Below are 13058 nucleotides of genomic sequence, written 5' to 3'. Positions count from 1 at the left end.
CCTAACCTTTGAACATGACCAAGACTTCATACAAACATTCTGACAAAGATTTATAAGCTCAAATTAAAAAAGTGGCCACTACAGTGTTAACAAAGTTTTTCTATGATTTGACTTTATGGTCTAGCTTTTTCCTTAGTGACCAAGTTTCAAATTTATCCTACATTTTAAGCAGACAAACATTCCAACAAAGTCTCATAAAGATCAGGTAGAAAATGAGGCTTTTAGTATTAACAAAGTTTTAAGACAATTTAACAGGAAATGTGTCTCTGGAGTGTTAACAATGTCTCTCTATGATCTGACCTAGTGACCTAATACTTGAGCACAGGTAACCCAGACTTGAACTTATCCTAGACTTTATAGAAACAGATATTATGGCAAAGTTTCATAACGATGAGGCAGAAAAAATGTGGCTTCTTGAGTGTCAACAATGTTTCCTACTAACTGACCAGGTGACCTTGTTTTTGACCTGGTAAAGAACTTGTCAGAGATTTTACTGATTTAATATTCGGACCAATTTTCATTAAGATTGGACTAAAATTGTAGTCTATTGAGTGTTAACAGTCAAACTGCTTTTGACATATGAACACAGTGATCACAATAGCTCACCTTGAGCATTCTGAACTCAGGTGAGCTAGACAGGTACACTGCAAGTTGTTCACCTGCTGTGTATCTAACTTCCACATACAAAGTATCTTATATTAATGATTACTGGATATATTAAGATATGAAGTAAAGTTAAATCATAAACTTTAACAATTATAAATTAACAAGACTATTGTCCTAAATATAAAATCCCCTACAGGAAGGGGAAATCCCCCACTGAATGGGACATTTGTTGTATTTGATATAAGTGGAATTACATTTTTTATATTGAAACTACAAGCATCATGTATATCGAAGAACCTCCACTTTCTCAAAATAACCAACCATCTATAAACCTGGTATTATGAAAATAATTATTCATTAAAGCAGGATATATCTTGATACATCCTGAAAGCAAAACTGACTGATGGAAAGACAAATGAACAAATGGATAGACAAATAGGCAAAATAAAATAATGAGTGCATTCTCCACATTGCCTTCTACTGTCCACATATGTCCTAAGATTCATGAAAAAAAGTCTGTACACTTGAAGTCACTGCAGAATCCACTTTCTGCCATATTTTTGTACTATATGTTGTGATAGCACCCACAGTTGTTGCCATAACAACAACATAAAAGAACATATATATTTTCATTACTGCCAAAAGCTTAGTGTCAGAAAAGATATCTTGTACTTTTTAAAGTTATTTTAAAGATCTCATTTCATGTGACATGTGTGTCTAGACATACATGTAAGTCCCCTTCAGTGTTTCACTGTTAGGAGACAAAACATAATAAACTGAAAAGCATATAAACAGCTAAAGACAACAGGAAATACGTATGTTTATAATTTGCTGCTGTTGGGTTTAACATTACATTAATGCAATAGTGACATATGACTTTCAAGCTTTTGATGGTGCAGGAAGATCCCAGATGCTCTTCCTAACACTATTGCAGGCATGGACAGGCAGCTGGATAGCACCATGGACTTTCCATACGTGAGGTGAAAGGCATCCTCACATGAGAGAATTCTACATCCCCACTGAGGTTTTGACCCCAAGAGCATTAAGAGGCAAGCAGTGCAAGGGCAACCACCTTAACTGCTTGGCTACAGTGGTCCAAACAGGGCATATGATTATTTGTAAGTGTTAACAAAATTCTGGAGGCCTTCTCCTTTACATTTTTGTCTTTGAGATAACAGAATAAGCTTGCTGCAAGTTGTTCACCTGCTACAGAGCATGTTATATCTATGCAAGAGGGCCAAGATGGCCCTAGGTTGCTCACCTGAGAAACACACCATAACAGTGTAAACATGTTTGACCTAGGGATTTCATAGAAACAAATATTCTGACCAATTTTCATTAAGATTGGACCAAAAATGTGGTCTCTTAAGTGTAAACAAGTATTTTCTTCCATTTGACCTGGTGACCTAGTTTTTGAGCCAAGATGACCTACATTCCAACTTGACCTAGATTTAATCAAGGCAATCATTCTGGCCAAATTTCATGAACCTCAATTGAAAAATGCAGCCTCTATCACATACAAAACATTTTTCTTTGATTTGTCCTAGCGACCTAGTTTTTGATCCCAGATGACCAACATTCGAACTTGACCACAATTTCATCAAGGCTATCATTCTGACCAAATTTCATCAAAATCAATTGAAAAATACAGTCTCTATCACATACACAAGGTTTTTCTTTGATTTGACCTAGTGACTCATATTCTATCGTGACCTAGAATTCATCAAGGCAATCATTCTGACTAAATTTTATGAATATCCATTGTAAAATGCAGCCCCTATTGTGTACACAAGGTTGTTCTTTAATTTGACCAGGTGACATAGTTTTTGATCCTTGATGATTCATATTCAAATTCAACCTAGATTTCATCAAGGTTATCATTCTAACAAAATTCCATGAAGATCCGGTATAAGATGCAGCTCCTATTGCATACACAAGGTTTTTCTTTGACTTGACCTAGTGACCTAGTTTTTAACCCCAGATGACCCATATTCCATTGACCTAGATTTTATCAAGGCAACCATTCTGACCAAAATTCATAATGATCATTTGAAAAATACAGCCTCTATCGCATACACAAGGTTTTTCTTTGATTTGACCTAATGACCTAGTTTTTGACCCTAGATGACCCATTTTCGAACCTGGCCTAGATCTCATCAAGGTTGTCATTCTGACCAAATTTCATGAAGACCAGTTGAAGAATACAGCCTCTATCGCATACACAAGGTTTTTTTTATTTTATTTGACCTAGTGACCTAGTTTTTGACCCAAGAACACCCATTTTCGAACTTGGCCTTGACTTCATCAAGGTTATCATTCTGACAAAATTTCATGTAGATCAGTTGAAAAATACAGCCTCTATCGCATAAACAAAGTTTTTCTTAGATTTGACCTAGTTGAAAAATACAGCCTCTATCGCATACACAAGGTTTTTCTTTGATCTGACCTAGTGGCCTAGTTTTTGACCCTAGATGACCCATTTTCGAACTTGGCCAAGGTAGTCATTCTTACAAAATTTCAAGAAGATCAGTTGAAAAATACAGCCTCTATCGCATACACAAGGTTTTTCTCTGATTTGATCTAGTGACCTAGTTTTTGATCTAAGATGACCTATTTTCGAACTTGGCCTAGATTTCATCAAGGTAATCACTCTGACCAAATTTCATGAAGATCAGTTGAAAAATACAGCATCTATCACATACACAAGCTAATTGTTGACAGACGACAGGCAGACAGACGCCGTACATAAAGCGATCACAAAAACTCACCTAAGCATTGCTCAGGTGAGCTAAAAATGTGTACAGAAAAATATCATAGAAATGTTAACCCATATCCTACTAAATTTTTACAATGAACTTGTTCATCTTTCAATTTAAACAGTACCAGTAGTTGTTAAAAGGGGTGATTTCCAAAAAGATAACAACTGAACAGTGAACAATGCAGATCATGATCAGACTCCATGGATGTGCAGGCAGATCATGATCTACACTGGTCACGTAGGCAGAATGAATTGTGCCCAACGTGATAAAGGTAAGATCATACCTCATGGTATTCCAGTTCCTACTCAAAAGCAGATACTCTAATCCAGAGTTTTCAGAAAGGCCGGTGTGCTTGATTATTCAAAACTGATTGTCAACACAAAAGTGAAAATGAACCAAAATAGCAGAAGCAATAGAAAAATTAGACATATTTTAGTCGGTTGAGCGTGTCATGTTTTTTTTTAATCTTGAAATTCTTTACTTCATTTGGGATGGGATGGGTATATGTCAGATACTACAAAATAATTCAAGTCATGGCAAATAATCGGGATTCAATGTGGGAGTTGAAGTTGGCATCAGTTTGCATATAAAACTGAGCAATATAAGAAAGTGAAAACAAGAGCACCGCCTTGCGGGTGCTGACGCTCATCTGATTTTTTTGTATAACAGAAATATTGTCCTACCCATGATTTTCTAAGTCTAAAAAGGGCCATCATTCTTGCAAAAAGCAGGATAGAGTTATGTTTCTTGATGTACAACGTCCGCTTATGATGGTGAAAAACTGTTGCAAGTTTTAAAGCAATAGCTTTAATAGTTTATGAGAAAAGTTGATTTAAACATAATACTCAACCAAGAAAACTGATTTTCTAAGTCCAAAAGGGGCAATAATTATTGCAAAAAAGCAGGATGGGGTTATGTTTCTTGCTGTACAGGGTCAGCTTATGATGGTGAACAAGTGTTGCAAGTTTCAAAGCAATAGCTTTGATAGTTTAAGAGAAAAAGTTGACCTAAACATAAAACTTAACCAAGAAATCTGATATTTTCTAAGTCCAAAAGGGGCCATCATTCTTGCAAAAAGCAGGATGGAGTTATGTTTCTTGCTGTACTGGGTAAGCTATTAATGGTGAACAATTGTTGGAAGTTTCAAAACAATACGTTGGATAGTTCAGGAGAAAAGCTGACCAAAACATAAAACTTAAACAAGAAATCAGATTTTCTAAGTCCAAAAGGGGCCATAATTCTTGCAAAAAGCAGAATGGAGTTATGTTCCTTGCTGCACAGGGTCAGCTTATGATGGTGAACAACAGTTGCAAGTTTCAAAGCAATATCTTTGATAGTTTGGGAAAAAACCCTGACCTAAACATAAAACTTAACCAAGAAATCTGATATTTTCTAAGTCCAAAAGGGGCCATAAATCTTGCAAAAAGCAAGATGGAGTTATGTTTCTTGCTATACAGGGTCAGCTTATGATGGTGAACAAGTATTCCAAGTTTCAAAGCAATAGCTTTGATAGTTTAGGAGAAAAGCTGACCTAAACATAAAACTTAACCAGGCAACTCCGACGCTGACGCCGATCAAGTGATGACAATAACTCATCATTTTTTTCTCAAAAAATCAGATGAGCTAAAAATGGAAATGATGACACAAGGGCAATGACAGTAGAGAATAACCCTACAAAGTCCACTTAGTTAAAATCCCATCTGAAGCTCCTTGTTACATAGCCTTATGCATACCATCATCAAGTTGCTGTAGGAATGGTAAGCTCTAAAAAAATAGATTTTGGCATATCCACTTTCCTGCCTAACATAAATGAACCACTGATAGTTTTGTGACTGTAGTGTCCTTGTGTAAGTCACAAAAATCTTGAAATTAGTTTTTGTTGTACCCACGCATGCTATTGTGAATGCTGCATGACTAAACAATGCATTTCTAACTAATGGAATAATGTATTCAAACACTTGTCATTTTGGTCAAACTGTCATAAAGAACATTTTGGGCAAAGGATTAATAAATCTATGTATTAATTGAAATCCCATGATCCTTCAGTTGATCAAATGAGATTACTTAATTCAGACCATCAACAAAATTCTGTATTTATGTCTTACCTTATTAAAGATTTTCTCCCTCTGTTTGAACTCTTCATCTGTCAGTGTCATCACTGTCTTCACTCCCTCCTTCTCCTGGATTGACTTGGCATATTTTGTACATTCAGCATTTAGAAATTTACGTGACTGGTCCATCTTCATAATGATGGAATAAATGTCAAAGTTGTGAATCTCCTGCCAAACAAAGTTTCATCATTTATTATATAAATTATTTGGTGAATTCTTGAAGTATATGAGGGACCAACTGATGCTAATTTTATGAAAATCCTTAAGTGGTTAAGAAGATATGGAGCTGACACAGTTTGAGCTAAATGATCTTTTACCTCTAAGCATGACCTTGGATCTAGTGACTTTTAAGCATGACCCTGGATCTAGTGACCTCTAAGCATGACCTTGGACCTAGTGACCTCTAAGCATGACCTTGGATCTAGTGACCTTTAAGCATGACCTTGGATCTAGTGACCTCTAAGCATGACCTTGGATCTAGTGACCTTTAAGCATGACCCTGGATCTAGTGACCTCTAAGCATGACCTTGGATCTTGTGACCTCTAAGCATGACCTTGAATCTAGTGACCTCTAAGCATGACGTTGGATCTAGTGAACTGGGTTGTGCACTGTGCATAATAATAATAATAATAATAATGTCATCTTGATCATGTTATTGATGCCAGCTTTATGAAAATTCTTCCACTGGTTCATAAATATGGAGTGGACATACATTTAAGCTATCTAATTTTTTAGACCTCCAAATGTGACCTTGACCTTGGACCTAGTGATCTTGGTTGCACAATCTGCATGTCGTCTTGACGAAATTAATATTTGATCCTAGTTTAATGAAAATCTTTCAAGTGAATTCGAAGATATGGGGTGGACATGAAGTTAAGCTATTTTGACCTCTGACCTCCAAGTATGATGATGTCTTGATGTGGTTAATAACTGACATAAGTTTTATGAAATTCTTCCCAGCAGACACAAATACTGATGGGCAGACAGACATGCTTTACTCCATAAAGTATGTGTCTGGGAGGATAAATATGAAATAAAAAAGAACAAGAGCTGTCCGTAAGACAGCCAAGCTCGACTATTCGAAATATTGACCCAGAAGCAGGAAAATATTACCCAAAAAAGTTAAATATCAAAAGAGTTTTAAGTTCAAAAGTGGGAATAATTTGACCAAAATGCATATCAGTTATGGGACTTGCTGCTATCAACTAGTTTTATAACCCCGAAGGCACATGAGAAGTTTCAATTCAATATCTGCATTAGTTTTGGAGATAGAAACTTGCATGTAAAACTTTAACCAGAATTTTCAAAGTCCAAAAGGGGGCATAATTTGCCCAAAATACATGCCAGAGTTATGGGACTTGATCCAGTGAGGTTAGTAATTGATCTAGAAAAAGAAAAAATAAGTTTCAAATCTATATGCATTTTAGTAATAGCTGTATGTACTTGCACGCAAAACTTTAACCAGAATTTGCTAAGTCCAAAAGGGGCATAATTTGGCCAAAATGAAGGTCAGAGTTATGGGACTTGATCCTATCAACTAGTTTTATAACCCCGAAGACACAAGTGAAGTTTCAAATCAATATCTGTATTAGTTTTGGAGATAATAACTTGCATGTAAAACTTTAACCAAAATTTTCTAAGTCTAAAAAGGGCATAATTTGCTCAAAACAAATGTCAAGTTATGGACTTGACCCAGTGAGGTTGGTAATTGATAGTGAGAAAGAGAAATAACATATACTTCAAACTTTTTATGCCTTTAGAGAATAGTATTGTATTGACTTGCACCAACAACTTTAATCCAGGATTTGCTAAGTCAAAAGGGGCATGAATTTGGCCAAAATGACGGGTCAGGATTAGGACCTTGTCTTGTACAACTAGTTTGATTATACCCGAAGCAACATGTGAAGTTTCAAATAATAATATCATAATAGTTTTGGAATCAGTATTGCATGTTAAAACTTTTAACCAAAATTTTCTAATCCAAAGGGGGCATAATTTGCTCAAATTTACATGTCAGGTTATGGACTTGACCCAGAGAGTTGGTTGCAATTGACCTTGACAAAGAAGAAATAAGTTTGAAAGCTTAATGCCTTTCATTGAATCGGATATGGTACATTGCATGCATATAACCTTACCAAGGGTTTGGGGGACGGCCGACGTCCGACGCAACGAGCCAGGGTGATAGAATAGCTAGGATAATCTTGAAATAGATCAGCTAAAAAATGATTGTTTTACATGTAAGAAGAAATATTTTTTCATTCTTGAACACCAGCAGGCCCCAATTTCACGAAAAAACTTAATTACATAGTTAAGTCTGTTATTTTAAATTCATGCTATTGCTTAAGTTAATTTTATTTAATGTCGGTTTTTTCTATACCAATGTATTTATAGCTAAATTAAACTATGGTTAGTAGTATGTCTGCAGTACTTATTTCAGTCAAACAAATATGAGATTTCTATTTAAGCACGATATAACAAACTTAAGTATTTGCTTTAGTATATTTCTTATTTATATACTTCATTTTCTGTAAAATTCAGAATTGTTGTGTTTTGATCTATGAAATAGTCATATACAGTTCTGATATTTTTGAAAAAGTCGACAATGAAGATGCATAAAGGGCAAACACAAGCATTTCAAATAACAGACTTAGCAATTAATTAATTTTTTTCGTGAAACTGGGGCCAGGTCTTACATCTTCACAAACAAAAATATCTCATGTTTTTCAATGAATCAGAGGTGGAGGACTAATGATTTCAGACACAATGTCGAACAGGAATCTTGAAAACTTCATCTGCTATTAGTGAAACAAGAGCACCGCCTTGCGGATGCTGACGCTCATCTGATTTTTTTTGTATAATAGAAATATTGTCCTACCCATGATTTTCTAAGTCTAAAAAGGGCCATCACTCTTGCAAAAAGCAGGATAGAGTTATGTTTCTTGATGTACAGTGTCCACTTATGATGGTGAAAAACTGTTGCAAGTTTTAAAGCAATAGCTTTGATAGTTTATGAGAAAAGTTGACTTAAACATAATATTCAACCAAGAAAATGATTTTTCTAAGTCCAAAAGGGGCAATAATTATTGCAAAAAGCAGGATGGAGTTATGTTGCTTGCTGTACAGGGTCAGCTTATGATGGTGAACAAGAGTTGCAAGTTTTAAAGCAATAGCTTTGATAGTTTAAGAGAAAAAGTTGACCTAAACATAAAACTTAACCAAGAAATCTGATATTTTCTAAGTCCAAAAGGGGCCATAAATCTTGCAAAAAGCAGGATGGAATTATGTTTCTTGCTGTACACGGTCAGCTTATGATGGTGAACAAGTGTTGCAAATTTTAAAGGAATAGCTTTGATAGTTTAGGATAAAAGCTGACCTAAACATAAAACTTAACCAAGAAAACTGATTTTCTAAGTCCAAAAGGGGCAATAATTCTTGCAAAAAGCAAGATGGAGTTATTTTTCTTGATGTACAGGGTCTGCTTATGATGGTGAACAAGTATTCCAAGTTTCAAAGCAAAAGCTTTGATAGTTTAGGAGAAAAGTTGACCTAAACATAAAACTTAACCAAGAAATCTGATATTTTCTAAGTACAAAAGGGGCCATAAATCTTGCAAAAAGCAAGATGGAGTTATGTTTCTTGCTATACAGGGTCAGCTTATGATGGTGAACAAGTATTCCAAGTTTCAAAGCATTACTTTTGATAGTTTAGGAGAAAAGCTGACCTAAACATAAAACTTAACCAGGCAACGCCGACGCAGACACCGACGCCGACAACCGCTCAAGTGATGACAATAACTCATCATTTTTTTTCAAAAAATCAGATGAGCTAAAAATTGTATATGGTGCTTGCTTGGAGAAATATATTTCGATCTTACACTGAAACAAACAAATATCCTCTATGCATCTGGTGTTCACCTGGAGAAAATTCAATCCTTGGGCAAAGCAAAATTTTATGTTCTATGTCAACATTGATAAAACATTTAAGACGAAATCATTCATCCTCCACAACAGATCTGTATGGAGAAGTTGGCAGTTACTTGCAGAGAATAGAAGAGTACTGGTATCAAAACCAGGAACACTGGTTTGATTCACTGCCCATCATTACATAACTGAAATACTGTTGAAAAATGGTGCTAATCCCAAAATAAACAAATATCTTTAATGTGTACAGTTATTTATTGTACTACTGGTCAAATACAGCATCAATTTACTTGCAAAATTAAGTCCAAACTGTACTGGGCACTTACAATAATGTATTGAAATCTCATTTTTTATGGCAATCTGAATAAAAATAAAATACCTTGATAGTTGCAATTTACAAACTACTCAAGAAATAATCAAATTTTCACAACAACTTACAAAGTACTTCATTCTGTGTTTATAGCCAAGTATGTGATCCACAATAGATGTTGTTGCACATTTCACACTGCAGAGAGTGCACTTGTATACATGTGCTTTACTAGCCTTGAAGGGAATTGCTTCTATCACATACTGCATGCCTAAAAACAAATAATACATAATTATGAAAGTCAGGGCATAGTTAGTTACTCCAAGAAGCATAAGGTAAATATCCGTGTCGATCCTGTTGGATGTCCTCAGAGCAAAGGTGTTTGTAGAACAATAAAATGCAGTAAAACAATTTGAGAGAGGCTGCCAACTTTGAACTTTTAGTTGTCAAACTCCTTTAAAGTTTTCATAAAATCATAAATACTGACGAGGAACTGTTTTATGAGTATGTTCACAAATATAAATCATTACAAACCAACTTTTAACAAGGCAGTCTAAATGACAGCTATATCCCCCGCTATTGTTTTGGATAGTGAAAGAGTTTATGGTATTGGGTGGAACCATTGAACAATCGAGTTGTGACCTTGACCTTGAATTTTGAATTCTGCACATTGTCTTGATAAATAAAATATTACAGCCAAGTCTTATCAAAACCCTTCAAGGGATTTAGGAGATACAGTGCGAACACAAAATGAAAGACTCAAACATTTGACCCAGAGTTGTGACCTTGACCTTGAGACAACATGGCTGACTCGTGAGTTCTGAACATTGTCTTGATAAGGTGATCATTTGACCCAAGCTTTTTGAAATTCTTTCAAAGGGTATAGGAGATACAGAGTGGACACAAAATGGAAGGCTCAAACATTTGACCCAGAGTTGGGACCTTGAAATTGAGTCGACATGGCTGACTCATGAGTTTTGCATATTGTCCTGATGAGGTGATCATTTAACCCAAGTTTCATGAAAATCCTTCAAGGGGTTTAGGAAATACAGAGCAGACACAAAATGGAAGGACCAAACCTTTGACTTTGACTTGTGACCTTGACATTGAGTCAACATGCCTGATTCATGAGTTTTGCACATCGTCTTGATAAGGTGATCATTTGAAGTTTCATGATTATCCTTCAATGGGTCTAGATATTGAGTGGACACAAAATTGAAGGCTCAAACCTTTGACCTCAAGCTGTGACCTTGACCTTGGGCCAACATGGCTGACTCATAAGTTCTGCACATCCTCTTGATGATGTGATTATCATTATTTGACCGAAGTTTCATGATTATCATCCAACGGGTTTAATATATAGGAGATACAGAGCCAACATGAAATGGAAGGCTCAAACCTTTGACCTTGAGCTGTGACTTGACCTTGAGCCAATATGGATGACTCATGGATTCTGCACATCATCTTGATGAGGTGATCATTTGATCCAAGTTTCATGAGAATCCTTCAAGAGGTTAGGGAGATACGGAGCTGACACAAAATGTTTTATTTATTTTTGTAGGATTTAACGTCGCATCGACACAGTTATAGGTCATATGGCGACTTTTCAGCTTTGATGGTGGAGGAAGACCCCAGGTGCCCCTTCATGCATTATTTCAATACGCGCAGGCACCTGGGTAGAACCACCAGCTTTCCGTATGCCTGCTGGATGGCTTCCTCACACGAGTAATTCAATGCCCCAAGTGAGGCTCGAACCCATGAAATGTTACGGACTGACAAATAGAAAGACAGACAAAGACCATTCCTATAACCCCTACCACTCATGGCGGGGGATTATAAAGAGAAAACAAAATCCTACTTTCCACAAAATAACTGTTTTGACAGGAACTGCAAAATGTATTTGCCAAAAATACAAAATCATTTCACAGTAAACCTTCAATAACAATGCATGCAAATAAGAAACCATACTAAGAGAAAGTTAGGTTTAGAAGAACAGTTTTCCTTTTTGTCATGAGACAATGCCAATCACTAGAGCAGAAAAATATTTAATGAGAATTTATCTGTAATTTTCTGCAATTAAATCTTACACTTCATTCTATAGGTCTTAAGAGTAAATAGAAGAATCTCCTGTATTTCTAAACACTTCAATTAAACTAAGCATTTTAACATAACTTGGCAGTAACTGCTCTATCATCTTAACAATGAATATAACTTACCTACAATGCCTGAACTTTCAGGATCTTTAAGCAGCTGCATATCAAAGTATTTTTGCAGCTTACTTAGAGGATGGTTACTCATCTTTCCTTTAGCTGGTTCTGACTTCTCTTCAACCACTTCTTCGTCTTCCATGTTACCTAATTCTTCACCAAATAGTTCAGCAGAAATACTCTTTCCTAAATCTTCAATATCTTCTGGATCTATTGTAAGCTCTTCTGCATCATCATCCCTTTTATTAATGTTTTTACTTTTGCCCTTGTCATTTTCAGATAAGCCTTGTTCCTCCTCCTTTGAAACTTTCTTATTTTCTATGTCTGGCTTTGTTTTAGCTACTGTAACAGTTTTTTCACTATCATTAACTTTCCCAATTGTGCTTATCCTGTTTTTAGAATCACAAACTTTTTCATTTATAGTTTTGACATTCAAAGATTTAGCTTCACAGACCTTTGTATTCACGTTCTTAGATTCACCAACCATTTCATTTGCACTTCTCGGTTTTCCTTCACCTTGTTTTCCTTGGGATTCTTTTGTAAGCTTTTGTATTACCTGTTCATTTTTAGCTTTTGAAGATACTGGAGACACTTTATTTGCATCTTTCCTTTCTTCTTGGGCTATATCTTTAGAGACTTCCTGCTCATTTCTGTTTGCTTCTGCTTTTGCATCAATCTCTGCTTGAAATTTCTTACTTTCTTCAATCCTTTTCTTAGCTGCAGTAATTTCCTTTTTCCAGTCAATTTTTCTTACAGAAGTAGTTTTCTTCTGTTCAGCTCCTTTTCTTGCAGATTCAATTCCCTTTTGTATAGAGTCAGCTAAAGTTTTATTCTGTTTTGTGAGATCTTTGAAACTCATTCCAGACTTTTCTCTTTCATCAGTCCTTGGTTTCTTTGCTTGTGGCTCTCCACTATCACCTTCACCTGAGGTATCTAAATACAGATTGAAATATGTCAAATTTATTATTTACAGATTCTGTCAAACTAGATCAACATGTTGGGCCCGCCCTTCGACCCCTAACTGTTACCTAGTCCTTTGAGATAGAATCCTTCTCATGTCAAAGTTACGGGGCAGACAAGATCTGACATGACATTTGTTCTCTAACTGTGACCTTGAACTTCAAGATAGGAACCTATTGGTTGCACA

At 35.7% G+C, this 13058-nt stretch overlaps 1 protein-coding gene across 3 annotated transcripts in view; it reads right to left on the bottom strand.

Moving 5' to 3' along the window:
• The window catches only part of LOC123531513 (uncharacterized), a 97667-nt gene that overhangs the window by 58468 nt on the left and 26141 nt on the right, over positions 1-13058 (bottom strand). For all 3 annotated transcript variants that reach the window (XM_053518646.1, XM_053518647.1, XM_045312554.2), the window contains exons 15-17: positions 11921-12844; positions 9836-9975; positions 5471-5644 (exon numbers count right to left, since the gene is read on the bottom strand). In XM_053518646.1, the coding sequence (XP_053374621.1) occupies positions 5471-5644; positions 9836-9975; positions 11921-12844 (1238 nt within the window). The remainder of the gene's footprint in view (positions 1-5470; positions 5645-9835; positions 9976-11920; positions 12845-13058) is intronic.

Source organism: Mercenaria mercenaria, chromosome 11 (genome assembly GCF_021730395.1).
Source record: "Mercenaria mercenaria strain notata chromosome 11, MADL_Memer_1, whole genome shotgun sequence".
NCBI lineage: Eukaryota > Metazoa > Mollusca > Bivalvia > Venerida > Veneridae > Mercenaria > Mercenaria mercenaria.
The sequence above is the reverse complement of the archived record's forward strand: the minus strand, read 5'-3'. Positions and strand labels throughout refer to the sequence as shown.